This window comes from Rhinolophus sinicus, linkage group LG04 (assembly GCF_036562045.2).
Source record: "Rhinolophus sinicus isolate RSC01 linkage group LG04, ASM3656204v1, whole genome shotgun sequence".
NCBI classification, from domain to species: domain Eukaryota; kingdom Metazoa; phylum Chordata; class Mammalia; order Chiroptera; family Rhinolophidae; genus Rhinolophus; species Rhinolophus sinicus.
In genome coordinates, this window is record NC_133754.1 from 46,024,549 (window position 1) to 46,046,895 (window position 22,347).

The 22,347-nt window shown below is 38.4% G+C and overlaps 1 protein-coding gene across 5 annotated transcripts in view; it reads right to left on the bottom strand.

The window, feature by feature from the left end:
- Positions 1–20,774, bottom strand: part of NALCN (sodium leak channel, non-selective) — a 294,832-nt gene extending 274,058 nt beyond the window's left edge. For 2 of the 5 annotated variants that reach the window (XM_074329503.1, XM_074329499.1), the window contains exons 1-3: positions 20,286–20,774; positions 1,839–1,985; positions 675–857 (exon numbers count right to left, since the gene is read on the bottom strand). In XM_074329503.1, coding sequence (XP_074185604.1) covers positions 675–857; positions 1,839–1,946 — 291 coding nt within the window. In that variant the 5' untranslated portion in view covers positions 1,947–1,985; positions 20,286–20,774. Of the gene's footprint in view, positions 1–674; positions 858–1,838; positions 1,986–18,399; positions 18,572–19,445; positions 19,654–20,285 lie in introns of all 5 variants that reach the window. The other 3 variants (XM_074329501.1, XM_074329500.1, XM_074329502.1) reach the window with 3 other exon arrangements.
- Positions 20,775–22,347: the final 1,573 nt, after the last annotated feature.

Genomic DNA, 22,347 nt, shown 5'->3' on the forward strand with positions numbered 1-22,347 from the left:
ACCCAAATGTCCATGATGCCATTTCATATACCACTCTGTCTCTGTAAATAATATAATTTACAGACAGTATCATCTACTTATTTTTAATTCTGTGAAGGTTGATGTTACAGAAGGAAAACACATCCCATGACAGATTTATTTTTACCTTTTCTTTTTCTTCTATTTACTTATTTTTTTGTTTCCCATTGGCGGTAATTTCATACTAGACATTCCTTTTCTTACAGTCCTGGAATTCCTTTCCTTCTCAAGTCCTCTCTTTTTACCTCTTTATACCTTCAAAATGCCTCAGGTTAATGACATCCTGCTGAATATCATCACACTGGTCATACAACACTGGTCTGCATTCCATAAATCAACAGGTTTCTCCCTTGCGCTAGGTCATCCATAGGTGGCATGACAGACTCTACTTTGGCTTTCACGAAGCCGGTGGTCAGGTCACCTAGCTCCTTCCCAGATATTCCAAGAATTGGTGACTTATGCAATTTATTTCACTGTTTAAATATTCTTATGTATCATATTTTCACCAGTCTTTGAAGTTACACCCTAGTTAAAAAGATTTCAATGTAGATAAAATAGAGATGTTTTGCTTTACTGAACATAACATGAAAATATGAAACTGATTTAGATTTTCAAGGCATTTTGGTTGTTAGTTCAAATAACATGGAAGCACGCACCTTGACAATCCCCCGGATGTGCATTTTTGCTATCATCTCTGCCGTGTAGAGAAACATCAGTAAAGTATCCAAAGTAAAGGTCACATACTGAAGGGGAGGGTAGTGCTCGAATGTCATGGGTGTGTTCATGCAGACAGAGATGACGCTGATGATGGCACAGATACGCAGCAAAGAGTGAACCCACTGCAAGAAGGGTCCAAAGTTATTATTTGACACCATAAAACAATATCTTAAACTTCTATTATGAACCACACTATTTGGAAAAGATAAGAGATTAAAATCTTTTACCAATATGGAGAAGAAGGCAACTAATGTCTGTTAAGTGCGTATAAAATACGGAGGGTACCAATAAATGTATAGACATTTTAAGAAAGGAAAACTGTATTAAAATTGTAATACTCAATATACAAGTATATAAATAAAATCTCTAAGTTGTGCAGATCCTACTGCCAAGTAGTGATAAGTCAGAACCGTGCTGTTTCCATTTTTGTGTCCTCAGAACCCACTTTAATTTCTGACAAATAATGAAACTGATCCTATTCTGGCTTGTTGAGCTGAGTTTCCAAGACCGGTGAATACATCACTCTGCCTTAGCTCTGTCTGCTAGACTGTCTAGTCTGCAACGATACTTGGTATAGCAGACCTTCCCCTCAAGTTCTCATCAGCTTAACTAGGCAGAGAAGGTGACAAAGAGCTTTAGAGACACTATCCACTATCTCATTAACCTTTACTTTTACTCAAAACTTGCAACTCAGAAGGAGAACTTTAATTCCAAATATTTGATTATCTCCCCACAGATTCATGCACGTTCAGAACTGTAAGTAAAGAGAGCCTGGTAGAAGAGGTCACTCACGTGGGACTCCTGTTTTGGATCAGCCTATGAAGTGGCATTATCTCTACACTGGGTGACCCTGAGGCCAGCAGGCACAGACAGGGAGAGGAGACAGCCAGACCACCTAGCACACCTTCCTATGGAAGTAACTCAGAGCGGCACCTCATTATTTCATCTCAGTTGTTCTCAACTTCCAGGATTCCTGGACTCATCCATATTCTACTGCAGCTCAAACAGACATTTCAGTGAAAGGTACATGATTTTTGAATAATATGAATCAAATTTCCTTTATCTCACCATGTGCTTCTCCATACTTCAAAAAAGGAACTTACTGGCTTGTTAATCCAGAGTATGTCAGCATTGTCTGACAGAGATTCATCAGGACCAAAGTCAGTGACTGGCTGGGCCTCCACCCTGGAGCTCTGTTTCCTTTTGAGCATGCTGAAGTTAGCTCTGGTGAGCAAGTACAAAACGGCAGTCTGGGAGAGGAAAGAGAGAGTCATGTCAGTGACCCAAACCATCTTTGCACTGATCACAAAATGACTGCCCAGTGTATGCCTATGCATATGTTAATTGTTCGCATGTTATGTTATACTGTATCTAATAAACACATGAAAATAAAAATTTTAAAAGAAGATAAAAATTAATATCCATAAAAGTTTGAATTTTTTTTTCTTTCAACCCAATGGATTATCTTGTGCACTTCAGTTTGCATGCCAGTTTAGAGAGCAATAACTAGTCCAGATGAACTGGAGTAAAACAGCTTTGCTTCTTAGGGTACAAATATGAGAAGGGAATTTTTTGAGATCTAGGTTCATATACCTAGCACTGTCTTCATTTACAGGTGGTCTTTGCCGGAGCACAGCTGACCAATCCAGATGAAACACTGAGATTTTGTTCAGGATTTCCCCTGAGATAACATAATGTGACACTCACAGACATCTATTTCCAATGACAATCCCAAGTTGATCTCCCCATTTTGTCTTTGCCATAGAGGATGTGGGCCAGAGAGATTGGGGTGGAACCCACTCTAAATGGAGTTGTTTTTTTCTTCTATGAATGCTGTGACTACTGGGGAGCCAAAAAAATGTATACACATAACCTGTATTCAGCTTTTGTTATTGGTATATATTGAGTATTACAATTTTAATACAGTTCTTTCCTTTCTTAAAATGTGTATACATATTTTTTGGCACCCTCTGTATATCAATTCTTCCAGCTACTCTGAAATCAAAATTACACTGAAGAGAGAGATGAGACGCCTGTCTGACACTTATATTTCCACAAATCGGAGTCACCTACATCTTGTTATGTGTGTCACTTCCCTTTAGCCATTGTTACCACCTTCCACAATCCTGCAGCCATTGAAGGATGCAAAAAGGAAGTAAGTGCAATTCGATGTGAGAAGAGATGTTGTAAAGCTTTGTGGTGCCTTATTATCCCGTGAGTCCACAGAAAGACTTCTCATTTGATTAACATCTGGATTGAGTCTTACAGGAAGGAAAGGAGTTAATGTTTTTTTGAATATATGCTATGTTTTTGGCATTTAGCACAACATTTTATTGAATCTTTGCAACTCACAGAAGATAGGAAAGGTCTTTTTACGAAAGCACTAGAAATTCCAGCCTTGGGACAGCTAATGACTTGACCAAGGCCACTCAAGCAAATTTGAAATTTAAAAGAAGCTGCGTTTGACTCCCAAACCGAAGGTGTTTCTAGTTCACCATGCTGATGCTGTGGACTGATTAGGAGAATTTCTCAGGGTAGGAGAAGGAGGGGTTAGGTGCTCCAGGCAGCACACAGCCACGGAGATGCCAAGTCAGGAAAATGCAATTGTTTTAACACCAGGAAGGTGCACTGGCTCTCCTATCTGCTGCTACTTGGAGCTAGATAAAGAACCCCAGCCAAGGACAATGAGTGCCACTCCATAGTGGAGGGAGCACGAGACAAAAAGAATGTGTTTTCAGTATGTGTAAATCTGCGCAATTGCAATTTTCACTGAGAACACAGAAACTCAGGCCACATGAGCTTTGAATCTGATTCCCTATGTTTGAGCACCTACCTCTGCATCTATGTTCTCCTTGATGCACCTAGGTAGGTGCATCTGTGTAACCCTCCTGTTCCCAGAAGAAATCAAACTAATTTGCTTTGAGGTGTGCTAGGTATTGCCAGGCTGTCTTGCTCTGAATATTGCATTTGAATGTGGGCTTTGCAGTAGGCTGCACTAAGTAATTTTATTCTACATAACTGGAGTTAGGGACTCTTGACATCAATACGTAAATATATGCAAAATATTCAAATTATGCTTGTTCTCTGATTTACTGTGGGGGGGAAACATTGGGTGGCCTCAATTTGGGATGCTTCTTGAATGGCAGTCTCCTACGTACCCAAAACTGGATGCATACTCTTTTAGAAATCCTTCAAGATTACACAATGCAAAGAAGGAAATAAAGAGTGGTTTCACAATGTTGTTCAAAATTGATACAAGACAATTTTACAGACCTAGCCACATCTTTTTCATTGATCCAGTGCAGACTAATGGATAGCTATTCATTGTTCTTATGACTTGGCCATAAGTTATGGTCTGAAAAATTTTTGATGTATAAATGTGACACTTTCACATATTCCATGCACCTGTATTATAAACATCCCATTTGAAGCAAAACCAATGTTTGATTATGGATTTGTTCATCTAGAGAATCAGACATTCAGAATTCATTTTTAGAACATCTCCTTATTGACTGTTATTTGGCCCACACAAAACAGTGTGACTCTAATGAATATTAGTTGTCATCCATGTTCACCCTCACTTCATCTATTGCAAAAATGCCACCAAACAGTCCAAACTCCAATGGAACCTGTTCAATCCACATATACATTAAAACTCAGCAATTAGCTCCTGAATGCTGAAAGTTTGACTGACTTAATATTAAATATTATATAAAGCCTGCAAGTAGCAAAATAAGTTCAACTTACAAACACATGAAGAGTCCAAAATTAATTTGATTGTAACAATTTTCCTTCAAAGAGAAATATTGTTTTACACATTCATTTATGTTGAATCAATATAAGTGAGTACAGCAAACCTATCATTCCCTTGATAAAGACCAGCAGGGATATTTAAGTATCCTAGGTAAGCTTATTATTTTGATAGGAAATTGCTCCTGTGTACCTTAGTCTTATCACCATTATGTATTTATAACCCAATATTTTTTTTTCTGTTTACAGAGGTGTCCTTCATAAAGCACTGCACTAAATTAAAAAAGCATGGCTTTCAGTAGCTTTTTCACATTCATTTAAAAGTAGTTGGTATCTAAGTAGTTCAATAGTGGAGGAAGCTGCACATTTACAGTATGTGCATTGACAAATCTTTTACTAGGAAACAACTAATGGTAACTCAGGCAGAAAAGATACTTTGGTTCATTGCTCCCTGTTAAATGGGTAAAATCCAATTTTATACACTGAGATAGTTATATTTTACTTCTATTGGCTTGCACTTTCCTTAGGTCATTTCAGCTCTCTCTTGACCAAATTAAAACTAATAAATTCAGTTTCCCTTAACTGTGGGGTATTGCAACACTATAGGTCATTCCTTCTCCTTGTAACCCTCCTGGGTTTGTATTAAACTGTTTTGAATCTCCTATCTTCTAAATTATGGTTTATAGCATGTCCTTTACCCGCTGTCCCATGTGTCTGTTCTCTGTAGTCAACCCCTTAAATGAGCACCTGTTCTTACAGTTTCCATCACCATCTGTTGGTGTCCAGCTGCTACGACTGGGTCATGTATCTATGCGGCTTCTCCCTTAGACATATGGCTTAGACATAGGCCATACCAAAACCATCATCACTTAAAAATCAACTGGGCAACTTGATATCAGCCTCAATTCCCAGATCCTACTGCCCTGAGCTTTTTAGGACCCATATGCAGGTCCCCATATGTGCAGAAAATTGCACAGACTCTCTTTTCACAGCTTTTCACTGGTGAGTTCTTTCAGCGTTCCTCATTCCATTGATGTACAAGGCCACTTTTCACTTTATCCCCATAGCTAGAGCCCTTTCTAGGCTACGGGACCTCAGGTCTGGATTGCCGCAAACATCAATCTTTTCAATATGTCCTGTTCTTTATATCAGAAATCAACTTCTCAACATACTGCTATGGTTTCTCCTGTAACCCAGAAAACCTCAGCTTACCCTCTTGTTTTTCATTCATTCATTCATTCATTCATTCATTCATTCATTCATTCATTCATTCTCACAGGAAATATTATGTATCCACTATGACATCAGGTACTTCGATATGTGCTGGGTATACAGATAGCATGGGACAGCAAAGGCATTTATGGAGCTTACAAACTGCCTGCTTTATTTAACCTGATGTTTCAAGGACACTGAGTCCCACTGATTTTTACTTGCACTTCCTTTCATATCATACCCACATGCTCCACTTGAATTGGCGAAACATACCGTTACCCATTATCCTCTAACCTTTTTCTCAGCTACTGCAGCTCCTTTATTCCAGCTGTGTCCTCTTCGGTGCTGCTATCAATCCCACATCGGTTCGTCCTATTCCCTAACTTAACTGAGGAAGGGTTTTTGTCTGTCTGTGTGATTTGTTTGTTATAATGGAAAGATTTAATGTTTGAAAACAAAAGTGTAAACAAGACAAACGTACCACTCTAGGAGACTCGCAGTATGTATTTTATTCCAAAAAGCCCCCAAAGAAGGCTTAAGTCACGAATTTATTTTTAATCATTATGTTCCACTATAACTGACTGCACATCAAAATCAACAACTATTCTTCTAGTCACTTCTGTGTATAAACTCTGGGGCTTTTATGAGTAAAATGGTACAGCCACTGTGGAAAACAGTCTGGGGGTTCCTCAAAAAATCAAAAACAGAACTGTCATGCAACCCAGGAATTCCACTTCCAGGCTTTTATCTGAAGAAAATGAAAACTCTCATTTCATCTTGAATGGCTGACACTCCCCTCATTCTTCAAGCCCAGAGCACCTTCATTCCCTGCTAACGGTACTCAGGACCGTGTCCTGTGCTCTCTCAGCACTCCGCACCTCATTCCATGAGCTCACCTCTTACAGCCTCTACAGCCCACACAGGACTCCAGCAACCCAGTGTCTCCCATTTAGTGGGGCTCAATAATTCCCTTTGACCTTAATAATCAAAACCATTTAAGGGACTGTTAAAGACAGAATTTGATGTAAAACTGAATCAATATTCTCTAGCCTGACTACTTTATAAAATGGAAAACAAACCTCAAACACATGCGTGTGCGTACACACACACACACACACACACACACACACACACAGAAGCCTACCACCCCACCCCACCCCCAAAAAAGAAAACCTACAAAAATGTGATGAAATGCTTGGGAAGATAAGGAAGTTCCCTACCAAAAATAGTGAGCTCATCAGTTGATATTCTCCCAAATTCTGTTGACTGCCATGTAAAAACAGATGCCTTCCAACAAAAAATGTTTCCTGAGGTCTTGTCATGTGCCAGGACTGCTCTAAGCATGTCACCCATCATGTCATCCTAGTCTTACTAGAACCATTTCACAGATGAGGAAACTTAGGTATGGAGATGAGATGGTATATAAACCAACACAAGTAGTTTACAGAACTATTACATTAAAAATTCATTATGTGATAAAATATACAGATAATTAAAAGAAAACCTTTTTCAACATATTCTTATCATTCAATGTGTGATTATAAACTCTCTTGGCATCAATTATGGTTTGTGAAAATAGTAAAGACATTTCTCATCTCTTAAAATTGAAGTCATTTTTTACTATATGATTCACTTTATAGTGTTTTCAACCATACATTTATAAAATGTGTGGTTGAAACACACATTTATAAAATAATTTTAAGATTCTCATTAAAATATAGCTAACATACAATATTATATAAGTTTCAGATGTATATCATAGTTATTCAACAGTACCCAACTGGCACTACAGATAGTTATTACCATATTATTGATTATATTCCCTATGCTTTACTTCACATCCTCATGACTATTTTATAACTACCAATTTGTATTTCTTAATTCCTTAACTTTTTTCACCCTGCCCCCAACCCCCTCCCATCTATCACCCCAATAGATCTTGTATCCATCTGACACTATGCATACTTACTACAATATTATTGACTATATTCCTTATACTATACCCTACATTCCCATACCTTACTGTGTAACAACCAGTTTATACTTCTTAATCCCTTCCTCTTTTCACCCACCTTCCTGCAATCTCCCTTACATCTGGCAATCATGAAAATGTTCTCTGTATCTATGAGTTTGTTCCTGTTTTGTTTATTTATTTTGTTCTTTAGATTCCACTTATAAGTGAAATCATATGACATTTGTCTTTCACTGTCTGACTTACTGCACTCAGCACAATACCTTTTAGGTCCATCCATGTTGCCACAGATGGCAAGATTTCATTCCTTTTTATGGCTGAGTAATATTCCATTGCATATGTGTACCACCTCTTCCATATTCATCCATCCATTCAGGGACACCCAGGTTGCCTCCATATCTTGGCTATTGTAAATAATGCTGCATTGAACATATGGATGAACACATCCACTCAAAGAAGAATTTTGGGTTTCTTTGGATAAATACCCAGAAGTAAGAGTAGTAGATCCTTCTTCATCTCTTATTGTAGTCTTTGTTTTAAAGTCTATTTTCTCTGGTATAAGTATTGCTACCCCAACGTTTTGTTTGTTTGTTTTCATTTTCATGAAATATCCTTTTCCCATCCCTTTACTTTCAGTCTGTGAGTGTCTTTCAATCTGAAGTGACTCTATTGTAGGCAGCATATGAAATCTGACAATTAAGTTTGCAAACTTTGTTATGCTGATGTTGCTAACCTTTTTTGATATCAGAGGGATTATTCATTATGAATCTGTACCAACTGGACAAACAGTTAACCAAGTTGACTATTTGGAAGTGCTGAGAAGGCTGCATGGAAAAGTTAAACGACTTGAACTGTTCGCCAACAATTCATGGCTGTTGCATCACGACAACGCACCAGCTCACATAGCACTGTCTGTGAGGGAGGTTTTAGCCAGTAAACTGTATCGAAACACCCTCCCTACTCACCTGATGTGGCCCACAATGACTTCCTTCTTTACCCAAAGATAAAGGAAATATTGAAAGAAAGACATTTTGATAACATTCAAGACATCAAGGGTAATATGACGACAGCTCTGATGGCCATTCCAGAAAAAAAAGTTCCAAAATTGCTTTGAAGGGTGGACTAGAGGCTGGCATCGGTACATAGCTTTCCAAGGGGAGCACTTCAAAGGTGACTGTAGTGATATTCAGTAATGAGGTATGTAGCACTTCTTCTAGGATGAGTTTGTAAACTTAATTGTCAGACTTTGTATGTAAGAGTCTTGTTTTTTTATCCATTCAACCACCCTATCTTTTGATTGGAGCATTTAATCAGTTTACATAGAAAGTAATTGTTGATAAGCATATAGTTATTGCCATTTTATTATTCAGATATTTTTCATCTTACAGAAATCCCTTTAAAATTCTATGTAATACTGATTCTATGTAAAAAGCTTCCCAGACAAGCTTTTTCTTGTCTGGGAAGATCTTTATCTGCCCTTTGATTTTAAATGATAGCTTTGTTGGGTAGAGTAATCTTGCTTGTAGACCCTTGCTTTTCATCACTTTGAATATTTCGTGACAATCCCTTCTGGCCTGCAAAGTTTCTATTGAGAAATCAACTGATAGTCTTATGGGAGCTCCCTTATAGGTAACTAACTGCTTTCCTCTTACTGCTTTCAAGATTCTCTCTTTGTCTTTAACCTTTGGCACTTTAATCATGATGTGTCTTGGTGTTGGCATCTTTGGGTTCATCTTATTTCGTACTTTCTGCACTTCCTGGGCTTGTATATCTATTTCCTTCACCAGGTTAGGAAAGTTTTCTGTCATTATTTCTTCAAATAGGTTTTCAATTCCTTGCTCTCTCTTCTTCTGGTACCCCTATAATGCGAATGTTGGTATGCTTGATGCTGTCTCAGAGGTCCCTTAAAATCTTTTTTTTTTTTTAAATTCTTTCTTTCTTTTTGCTGCTCTGATTGGGTGTTTTCTGTTACCTTATCTTCTAAATTGCTGATTTGATCCTCTTCTTCATCTAGTCTACTGTTGATTCCCTTTAATGTATTCTTCATATCTATTATTATATTCTTTACTTCTGACTGGTTTATTTCTTTTATGTTTTCTATCTCCATTTTCATGTTTCCTATCTCTTTGTTGAAGTTCTCCCTGAGATCACTGATCATCCTTAGAACCATTGTTTGTAACTTTGCATCTGGTAGATTGCTTGCCTCCATTTTGTTTAGTTCTTTTTTTCAGAGCTTTTTCTATTCTTTTATTTGAGAAATGTTTCTTTTTCTCCCCATTTTGGCTGCCTCCCTATGTTTGTTTCTATGTATTAGATAGGGCTGCATCTCTCCTGGTCTTACTGGAGTGGCCTTATGTAGTAGATGTGCTGTGGGGCTCAGTGGCACAGTCTTCCTGGTCACTTGAGCCATGCACTCCAGGTGTGTTCCTTGCATGGGTTGTATGTGTCCTGTTCTTGTAATTGAGCATTGGTTGCTGTTTGCTCATCAGTGGGAGGGATTGACCCTCAGTCTGATTGGGTGTGAAGACTGGCTGTGACTATAGTGGAGGAGTTGTGGTGCAGGGGCTGAGCCTACAAAGCAGGATCTGCCTCAGCAGGGCTCTGGTGCCTGACCAATCTGCCCCTTGTGTGTGTCATCCTTGGAGGTGGTGGGTGATGCTCTGGGTTGTTTCAAAGCTGGCCACTGGGTGTGCCAGCCCCATGGCCACCTGGGAGGACACCCACTGCAGGACAAGTTCAGCCACTGACTGTACCCCACCCAGGACCATGAGGCAGGGGTTACAAAGTAATGGCTCCTGCCCATGCCATGCTTGGAAGTCTCTCGAGAGGCCAAGTTGCAAACCTAGTATGGCTGCGACTAGTGCCAGGCTTAGGGCTGCTCACTCAGAGGTATGGGACAAGCTTAAGCCAGATGCTGCTTGTCTAGGTTCCTCAAACCTTTGAGAGACCCTAAGAAAGTCTGCAGCAGGAGCCAAGGCAGACAGTTTGCACAAAAAGACACTGGTAGTGGCTTGGGTATACCCAAAAGTTGGGTAGGGTGGGGCCTCAGAATCACCAGGGCATGGTGAACGAATGTTGTCAGCCAGCTTGATGGAGGTGCGGATATGGTGGTCACCTGCATCTGTATGCCAGGAAGGGGGAGGGCTCAATAAAGAAACAATGGCTTTCACCAGCTCCTCTATTCAAGAGAAAGCTGCCCCTCTAGTCCTTGTCCTCCAGCCAGACAACTCAGTTCCCTTACCTCAATATGTTTCTGTCACCTCTGCAGCTGTTGTGTCAGCCCTGGAGCTCAGAACCAGTAATTCCATTGGTGAGTAAGTCTCTGTGTGGTCCCTTTAAGAGGAGCACCTGGGAGTGCAGCTGCATTCAGTCTCACTCAGCCATAATCTCTGCTGGTTTTCACAACCAGAAATTATGGGGTCTTCTCTCCCTGGCACTGAAACCCTGAGCTGGGGAGGGGCTGAGACACCTCACTCCCTGGTGCGGGGGGAACCTCTGCAGCTGAGATATCCCTCCTGACTTTTAATGGTCACACACTTGTGTGGGACCAGCCCGTTCCACATCTTTGCCCCTCCTACCAGTCTCGAGGTGGCTTCTTCTGTATGTCCTTAGTTGTAGGGTTGTGGTTCAGCAAGATTTCAGGTGATTCTCAATGATGGTTGTTCTGTAGTTTAGTTATAATTTTGATGTGGTCATGAGAAAAGGTGAGTACAGCATTTACCTACTCTGCCATCTTGACCGGAGCTAATGTCTTCTTTTTTTCTGGCAAGAAGTCATCAAACTTCTCATCAAATCTACTCAAATGTCAATTTCAGGTTTTTGAAGTCATCCAGCCATTTTTCTAGAAGGTGAATCCTAAAAATATTCTATTATGCTTTTATCATATTTTTTCTGAATTTTGGGGGAAAAATGAGATGAAAGCATTTCATTCACATCTGGTAATCTTATATTACATAGTAAGGAGAAAGTTGTCTGAATTTCCTAAAGGTGACCAATTTCTTAGCTTCCTAGAGTTAGTTTTAGTCTCATAAATCGACTGAATATGCTGAGAATATGAAAACTAGAAAACAGATCCCACTTATGACAGATACATGGATCAAAGAGTATATGTTTTTCTGCCGAGAATGTACTAGAACAGAAAGAAGGGATTTATCGAGAGAAGTCCTTCTGTCATATTCAATATCTAAAGCTCAGAATACAATCAAGGGTGTGATTTTGTTTTGTAGTATTTGTTCTTCCAGTGAGGACAACCCAGATTAAATGGAAGTTATTAATGGAAGTTAGCAAGTGGTAGCTGTTTACGTAACTGTTTAATCTAAAAATTTCCAATAACATGTTGGGTTATCCAGAGATCTTTTCTGGATATTCTTAGAGAGAATGACCAGATAGTGTGGAGTTTGCAGAAAGAACTTCTGGACTGTCTGGTAGTTTGGAGTAGATAATATTCCCAAAGACTTCCAATATAAAATTTAACACACTCTTGAAGCAGCTCCTACTTTTATGCATTTTACCAATTCTTAGTGTAGGGTGATGATCCATAAACTATTGTACATAATTTTAGAAGAGAATCAAGCTTAAACATTATATATTCTTCTTTTTGTTCCACTTGAGAGATGAGAACAAACATTTACTAACAGCTGGCTCTGTCCAAGCACTATTCCAAGGCCTTAATACCTCTCTGCAGAAGTTTTAAGCATTAATCCCATTGTACAGATTAAAAGTCTGAGGACAACTTGCCCAGATCCACATGAGGAGTCTGTTGTATTGGGAGTAGGGGAGGGAGGGAGAGAGCAGGCAGAGAATTTAATTCTTACTTTGTTAACTTTAAGAACTTTTATAAAATTCAAATGTTTTGCAACAATGATGAATTTAATTTGCAAGGTCTTCAAAATGAGCGAAGTATGAAAATAATTAATTTTTAAGCTGAGACAAATCATACCTAACATTTACTGAGAGTTTATGATATGTGAGGCTAAGAGTTTTGCATGGATTATTTCATTTACTTCTTGCCATGCCCCAGTGAGGCGGGTGTTCTGTTGTTTCTATTTTACAGATAAAACTGAGGTTTAGAGAAGAACATAAGTGCCCTGCCCAAGGTCACTTTCTGACCTTTACCCCAGTGATATTTAACTGTCCACGTCTTTCAATCTGAATTTTCCATGGCTTTGTGAATAGAACCTTCTTCCCCAGAGATCAGAGACAGGGAGTCTCCAATTCTTGTCTCTCCCAAATCTAATTAGGGACATTAAATTAGAGCATGGCTGCTCCTACAACTACAATGCCAGTCCTTTCAGGCCCTCTCAAGCAAGCTTCTCTCTTTGCTCATGAAATTTCACCAGCTAGACACATCTTTCCCTGTAATTGGTCTTCTGCTTGGAGGAAAAGCAGGGGGCTGTGTTGTTTTCTCTCTTGAAGCAGCTTGAGTTCTATGTCTGCCCCAGGAACAATGCAGAGCAGATCACTTTAGCAGGAGAACTAAGACATCCCTGAAATATTGACACCTGGGGTCACAGCAGCAATCTCTCTCGCCTCTCTCTGCCTCTCTCTTCAAATGCACTTTTCATCTGGGTGTTTACTCATCTATGTCTTGGCCCTTACTAAATCAGGACGTAGCCCTGCAAAAACAGTGTTACATGCACAGTCCAGTCTCAGCAGGACTGTTAGGGCCACCCAAGATGGGCTACCAAACAAAGGAAGCCAAACATTTCAAAGGACCATCTCCAAACACAGGGTCTTCTTTTCTCTTTTCCTTTTGTCAACACAATGATTAAAAACAGAAAACAGTTCTCTACTTTTTATATGGAGTTTACTTACTAAATCCAAAAAAAGCAGCATATTATTTTTCTGGTTCTTTCTACAAATACCGCAAAACAATATCATTACTTCACGAAGGATTCTGTTGTCTCAGTTTTGTAACAGTGAAAACTGAATTTTCTTTGACCTTTAAAAATTATTAGATTTGATAAAGGAATTCAGGGTAGACTATGATGACCCAGCATGCATTTGTCGTTGTACCCTGCATGCCAAACTAAAACAGCCCAGGAGTAGGGGAGGAAATGAAGTTGTATTTATCACATAAATCACTGCAGTACTGAGTACAAATTGAGGGGATCAGCTTGCACATGTTGGCTGAGCAGCCTCTCCCCAGCCTTTACTCAGAAAACTCAGTCAGTCCATTTCACAAGCCCTTGTCTTTCACTGCAAGTTTAAAAAGGACATGCATTTGTAATTTTGTGAGTTATTCTGGGTATAGTGTAAATTGTAAGAAAATTTTTAAAAAGAATGTCAGTTATAAAACACCACAGGTCGACCATGTGATTTTGTAAAGTCGAGAGTTTACTAATCTCAGAGTAGTCCCTAAAAGGCTTTTCCATCCTCCAGGTAGTGGCAGCGCCTTTAATGCTTTTTATTATCCAATAGTTCAATAACAGGCTTTTTATTATGAAAATCAGACAAGGAAATTATCTATTTTTGTGTGTGTGTGATGCTTAATCTTGTAATGAATCTACAAAGGTTGGACAAAAAAGGTGGGTGGTTTAAAATAGTGGTTTTCCAAACTTTTCTATACTTAAAATAGTATGGAAAATTGCAAGGAGTTACCTTTTTGTGTGTGTGGTTGTTTAATTTTGTAATATGAATCCACAGATTTTGGACAAAGAAGGAGAAGGATTTAAAAATAGCAGCTTCCTAAGATTGCTTAATACATAAATCATCCAGCGAGGTTTTTAAACATTCTCAACGCTGGGTGTCTTTCACCTCAGATACACTAACTCAGAACCTTCCGAGGTGGAATATGGGAAATAGTACTCTAAGATACACTCCCCAAGTGATTCTTACACACTTCCAGCAGTGGTCCCAACTAATGGTGAAATCTCTGGTCTAGATGCTCAGTAGAGCATTTTAACACCGTAGAGTTTACTATTTGTAGTCAAGACTAGTTGTTTGGTGAAATAAAAAAAAAATAAAACAAATTAGAGAGACCAGCTATAAACAACACAGGCAAAATGCAAATCTGAGACAAAATATTTGATTTATAACTCTATGTACATACAGTATATTCTATTTTTAAATTTTTCTCACAGAATTTCAGAATTTTCTCAAAAAATACTATATGGAATATATTTTATGTACAAGAATAAATGTTTGTCTTATGAGAAGTTTACTGAGAAATGTGGTTTTTCCATGACTTTTCTACTATAATTTTCTAGTGTAGAATATACCTTTAAAATAGCTATTTATTTCTTGAAAGGCGGAAGGGAAAACAAATTGCCTAGTCCAACTAAGTCAGTTTTTTAAATCCTTTAAATTTTTATTTAATAAAAAGTAGAAAGTCTTTTTGAAGCTCGCCAGAGTTTAATATCTTTTTTTCTCCATAAAGTATTGACATATATTGAATTGAGGGTAATGGAAAGAAGAATTTAAGGAGAGGTATTTCCAAATCCAGCAAGCTCTATTTCTGAAATTTTAAATCCCTTATTTACAATATTTATCCTAATTTCTGTGCTTTACTTCTTGGAGTTAATCGTTAAGCAACTTTCCATGATTGAAAGATTCCCATCCCAATTTTACATTATCTAAACTTTTTTTTTTAACCTCAGGCAAATTTTGTTACATATATGCAATAGTATTTTCAGCCATCACTGACTTGTATCTTGTCTGATACAAATTTGTATTTTGTCTGATACAGGCTTCCATAATTTGTACTTTTCAGCAATAAGAAGTAATTAAAAAAAAATCCTCCCTCTACTCCAGAAGTAATTAATGAAGCTGATCTATGGTTTCATAAAAATAATAAAGAACAGATTTTTAAAAATAATAAAGCCAAAGATTTACAGCTAACTCAATGATAAAGAAGTAATCAATTGTTTAATCTAGGCATAACAAACTAAGAATAAAAACACCTACAATCACCCAAGCTCGAAGTTCTGGATTTATTTTTCACCCATCCCTCCTTTTCATTCTTTTGGTTTGGTCACCAAGATACTAGCATTTGTTCTATTGATAAATCTCTACCATTGCCTCTCCTTTTTCATTACTGTAGTCTGATTCAGTTACTCATCCTTAGAATTTCATCTCCAGTTTCTCCAATACCTTCCTTCACTGACCCCCATTCTTATTTTTCTCCTTCTTCTTGAGCTCATCTTTATTTCTGGGCATGCTGATACATCCTATAGAGAGCTATAGATTAATATGACTTAAGGATTAGAATGCTGAGGCTCTTAGTTTTTTTCTATCAGATCTAAAGCTTTCCCATTTTATAATGAATCCATTCATGTTTTTAAACATTATCCTCTTTCTTTTCCTCTCCAGTTCTATTTTTTTTTCTTTACTTCTTAAGCCAAAACGCTGATTTTTCAATCCCACCTTAGGTCATAGAACCTTTTGAGGAAACACTGCATCTACGGGTCATGTCTCCCAAAATAAATGAACACAGTAATACTTTCAGTTATACATATTATAATGCAATGATAACTAACATATATGAGATTTGTAATTATAATTTAATTAAAGATGGTAACTTTTATTACTTTAATGTTTTTTCTCATTTAGTTACTTTTTGAATCATTTGTTTACATATTTCTACCTTACTTTTTTTTTTTTTTTTAGTAGCACTTGTCTAATATGTGCTAACCAAAAAAACCCTGCTATTTCTTCACCTTTTTCATATTCCCTTTTGATCCATATTAGTATCATAAGATAATTGTCTTCTGGTATTTTTCAGAATTGTACATTTTCAGAATATTATTTTACTGCTTGCTTAGATTTCATTTTGGAGAGGGTCCATCCAGTCAGTATAAATTTTTCCTTTGGAGATCGGTGATATATATATCTTTTTTAACTTGACCAGAATATCAATGGGATATTCTCCTTTAAAATTTTTTTTCAAATGCCAAGTGTTCACCAGGCTGTAGATGTTGGCTGTTTTTCATTAAAATTTTCCTGGTCCATTATAAATCATCTTCATTTGCATATTGTTTTTGTTGTTTTTTTATCTAAAAGAATATATTGTATTTGACTTAGAACGTGGCTTGTATTCTATTTGCTCTGATCTTGTATTCCATTTACTTGTGTGTCTCTGTTGGCTGTCTTCCATAAATATCATCCTTGCCCCAAACAAACTCCTCTTTTCATCTCGTTTCTTTGCATAATTGGAGATAAGTCTAACTCTTGATCTCCATATAAGTGATTCCCTTGGCTACAGTGTTCTGCCCTTTCTCTTCTAATTCTTTTGGGATTACTCTCCAGAATCCCCACTCCTGCCCCACCTCTGGACACACTGACTTAGTCCCTGTCATCTGAGTGTATTCCATTTGGTATGGTTGCACTTGCCCTAGGGTATCACGGAGAAATTGCTTCAAAAGTCATGTAATTCTGTCTTTCTTACAGAATGATCCAACTTTAGCCTTCAACACTTCAAATTAAGTGGGTGTACAGGAGTTCTGTTCCTTGTTTTTTTGTATAACTCTCTTAGAAAGGGACTCGTGCCTTGAACATAAGACTTGCCCAATAGTTCTATTAATCTAGTTCCATCTGTACTGAATCTATGAGAAATGCCTTGGAGTCTATAGTGAACAGTCTTTTTTCATTTTATACCTGTGGGATACAGGTTTCTCACTATATAAATTCCTTTGATCATTTATTTGAAGTCTGAATAAGAAAGCAAAAAAGCATAATTACACTCTGGAGCTCAAAATTCCTTTTTCTAAAAGACTTTACATGCTTACTCTCTTTTTGCAGCTTATTACTTTTATGGCACTCCTATTTTGGTTTTACTCTAAGGGGTATATTTTATCGTCTGGATTTCAGATTAAGGTAATCTAATTAAGTTAACCTAATCTGTTAAAGGTCAAGTCTTTATATAATGCAAAGGTCTTAAGTCCAAGCTATTATCTTATTCTTGTAAAAGAGGGAAGGCTATCTACAAATACTAAATAGAAAGCAGATTTACCTCAGAAAGCATATAAAGCATCTTATTCGTAATTATAATCTTTAGGAAATAAACTTGAATATATGTGTACATGCATAATATATAATATATGTTATACATATGCATAATTTATACATAAAATATCCATAATAATTTAAATAATCTATTTGTCCAGGAATATCATTATTATTTTGAAATTTATCATGAAGAGAAATAACATCCACTAGGAATAAATCCCTGTACTCTATTGGGACATTATTTATAATAATGGAAAACTGGAAACAGCAAATATCCAATGACAGAGGTATGGCTATATAAATGAGGCTAATCTTATACATACAGATAGCCATATACAATTTTTAAGCAAGTAAACTGTATATAGAAACACAAAAAAGTACTTATGATAAACGTTAAACGGAAAAACAGTACAAAAAATGTACAATACATGACTCTGACTACACAAAGTCTGTAGTTTTAAAAAGGCTGCAGTAAATACAGATATTACAATCATTTGTGTTATGTTATTAGTAGTATAGGTGTTTATTCTCTTTTCTCTATCATTTGTGTCATTTCCATGATGTCTGATTATTTTAAAATTCAAAGGATAAATTTAAAGATTTTAAATGTTTGCACAGTTTTGAAGGTGTAAAAACTTCTTGCACAAGTCCTTGAGACAGGTAAGAATCATATAACATGATAATCAAACTCTAAAATGTTGCTACCATTTTTGAAGGGCAATTCATAATTTCTTTAAACTCAAGGTCATAGTTCCCAAACCAAAACTAGAACATAGGATACTCACTCTATCCACTTGATTACAAATTTGTCTTTTCTGACAGATTCTTAGGGTCTGGATTTATCTCTTTCTTCACTGAATCCGTAGGCCTGGTGCCTGGCTTACAATTAAGATATAATACTGTGGATAGATGTGATTTTTTTCTTCACAAAATCTAAATCCACATGTGACTTTTCCCCTGCAATAAATTTACATAGCCATGAAGATTCTGAAATTATTTCAGCATCATTGATAAATGATAAAATAAGTACATACATGTGTGCCCAGGTGTGCGTGCACCTACACACACTCATAATGTATGCAGGAAAGAGAAGAGAAGCAAATGGAACACAATTCAAAAACATGTCATTCCCAAATAAGAAGAAAATGCTATTCAAACCTTCAGTTCTCTAAACTGCAGCGACTGATACTATTTGAGTAGGTGTTTTTCTTTTAAAAGTAGAACATTTTCCTCTGTTGAATATCTTGCAAATCATATCCAAAGTTATAACTACAGTACGACCAGCTCACAAGACAGTACATCTTCAGCTTCTATAGAGCTTCTAGAATAGTCCTTATCAATGACAGAGTATCTATTCTGCCAAGATGTCAAGATGCTAAAAACACATAAGAGGGTCCAATGAGCCTATTCATTTAAAAAATTTTCCCCAAGTCTGATTTTTCCTTTACTCTGCTTGGGTTTAGCAATAGCTAGCTCAAAATACACTAAAGAAGCATGAAAAATTCAACATAGAAAGGTCCACAGAATGAGAACCAACCAGTTAGGAAATGAATTTTTGTTGTTGTGGAGGTTTGAGAAGCCATCATTTTTATTTACAACTATTGAAACAATCTGAAATATAAAAAATCACTCCAGCTGTATGTCTGCCTCAGGGATAACCATCATAGTAAATCCTTTCCCTTTCTACTTACTTTCAAATCAAACCACAGTTGTAGCTATAAAAATATAAATCATAAATTTAAAAAATAGACACCTATTAATTTTTGATCCCTATTAAACGTCTTCTCCTTCAATCTTAGCCTTCTTATACACAACAGTCACTGGTACCCACCTCCCATTTCGCCACCAGGGAAATCCAGGCCTACCGATGACCACACAAAGGCAAGATGAAGACTGCGACCTTCAAAGGCCTGGACCAGTGTGTGTATTAATACACATCCTTAATATATTCCCTGAAAAACTATGCTTAAAATTGGAAGAGTTATCCTATGATATATCCAAGAATATATCAGGATTTGAGTTCAGAGTCATCAACCACCCTGAAAGAGGAAAATTCGAGTTAGAAGGGTAACCCATTGCTCAGGTTTCTGGGCCCACTTTGAGTTTCCAGCCTGGAAATCTACACGTTTCTTACGGGCTCAATGACAAAACGGTGTTGCTTTGACAGAATAGTGTTTTGCATGTTGTGTGTAGCCACCCTAATGATTTAAAAAATCATTAGGCTCAGCCAGGCCAATTAATAAAAGGAGGAATGTGAAGCCCAGAGCCATTCGCAGAAGCACGGAGGTGGGGTGGGTAAGGACCCCGGCTCTTTCTGAAACCTGCTGGAGCAGATCAGCTTCCCCAAACCGCGCGATCGCCCACAAGGGCGGAGAGGCCCATGCACCTACCACATCCCCAGCCACCTGACCCTTAATGCCTGGTGGGGCAGGCCGAGGTCTGGCGGCCCCCGGCTTCCAGCGCCCACCCGTGCGCTTCCCAGGCCCGGGAAGGCGCATCCCGCTGAAGGACCAGGGAGGCGCATCGCGGTCGCCAGCGCCCCCTTCTCGCCTAAGGTGGGGGCGCCCCTTCCGCCCTGGTGTCGGGCCCTCGACCCCCGCCCCCGCCCTCCTGGGCCCAGCCCGGCGAGAGGGACTGGCGCGCACCCGGGCCTCGGGCGCCGGTGACCAACCTGTAACCCTAGTGCTCAGAGCGGTCATGGTGCCGCGGGTGCATCTGCGGCGGCGGCGACAGCGGGCAGGGCGCGGTGCCCACCACGCGGGGACGCGGCCCCTCACCTCCCGCAGCTCCGTTGGCGCGCGCCACCCAGCCGGTGCCGCGGCTCAGCGCTCCGCGTGCTGGCGCGCGCTGCTGCCACCCAGGCGGCGGGGCCTGAGAGCGAGAGGGGTAGGGATTAGGGCTTTTTTCTTTTTGCATCGGTTTTTTTTTTTTTTTTTTTTCAAATCAGAGTTGGCTTTGCCGCAGGGTCTGCCTTGGGCTGAAGGGAGGAAATTGCAGAGGAGCCTGCGCTGCAGCTGGTGGGGAGCAGCAGGGTCCGTGCTGGCTGGTTCCTTCTCTCTGGCTGCCACCGGCAGTCTCACAGCAACAGCTGGGTTCTCCTCTGCCAGCTCCTCTCGTGGTCTCTGTCGTGCTCACCGAGCACGGCCGTGTGCACTAGAGATGGGCACACGTAAGGCCAACTCACAGGAGTGAGCAAGGCGTGTGTATGCGTGTGCGAGTGTGTGGTCTTGTCTTACTGGACAGTATCTGAGGATGCGGACTAGTTCACCTTGTTACATAATGAGTGCATCAGTGACACTTATGGTAGTCTTCTAAACACATTAACATTTTTCCTTAAAATTAAAATGTTTTGTTATGTGGATGAGGCTGGATGTCCATTCAAATACTGATAGTTTCCTCCGTGCACTGTAAGTATACCAGAACAGGAAGCTGCATCTGAGGTTTCCTGGGCTCTTAGCAGGACAGTTTTAGGGGGATCCTGGAACCTTGAGCACGGTGTCCAGGCCCAGGGGACATTCATCCTCTCAGTTGCACTCCCTGGAAAGTTTACTCGGGCTGGCATTTTGCCTTGTAGTCAGATATTAAACCCACCAAGGGAGCCTTGACAGTGATTTAGACATCATACACACGCAGGCGCATAAATAGCGAGGGAGAGAGAAAAACTGAATGAAGCTTCCTCTAAAGGAGAAATCAGAACTCCCAAAGGAAGAACAGTTCCGTATCACAAAATGTTATTGCTCAAGGAATGGAAGTAAGTTCACACACACACATTTTTAAAGATGTATTTTCTGGTTACGTATATTCAATGAAGTCACTATCTAAAAAAATGCTATTCACAACCCATTCTCTTTGGGTCAATATTAAAGCTATTTTATTGTCTCATATCAGCACTTTTTTATAATTTAAAAAATAATCAGCGTTTTGTGAAATACATGTAACTAATATTTTTTTTCAGATTTCCAAAGATTTCAGAAAGACCAAATATATAAAAAGCTAACAAATGATGAAATCATATGGAAATATTCTAATAACACAAAAGGGAAAATAATTTAAACAACGGTATATTTATAAACAATTCGTTTGGAAAAAATATGTACAGATTTGTTTCATTACTTTAAGTTACTGCTCTTAATTGTTTGATCTAACTGCTAGTTGATTTCAGTTTGTATCTTAAAATATATAGCTGTGTATCATTCTTTGGAATACATCAAGTTAGAATTATCAGTTAGAAAACAATATTCATGAAATAATGAAAGACCAAGATATTTACAAATTTTTTAAACAATTGATAATGGCAGTAATTTTACTAATCTTAGCACCACTCCTCACCAATCAGGCATTTCAGAGACTTCCTCCTATATAAGGCTGAACTTCTGCTATAAAAATATAATTCATGCTTAGGAGTCAAACAATGAATAATGGAGAAAATTGTGGGAAATCTGTAGGTTTCAATGAAACAGCAGTGGAGAAGCTCAGTACACTTATCCTGGAATCTGTAGGAACTCCTTGTTTATGGGCATAGACAATCATCCTAAAAGGCACATATTAATACTTATATCCTAAATATCACATCACTTCTTCCACCTGCTCATCATCCTTATATTTTCTTATCAGTAAAAGTAGAGAGGATGGACAAGCATCTTTTTCTGGTACAAAGGGCTCTGTAGCTACACTCACTGCTGTAACCCAATGGCAGCAAATTACTACTCTGTGGGTTCAGTATAATTCAGAAG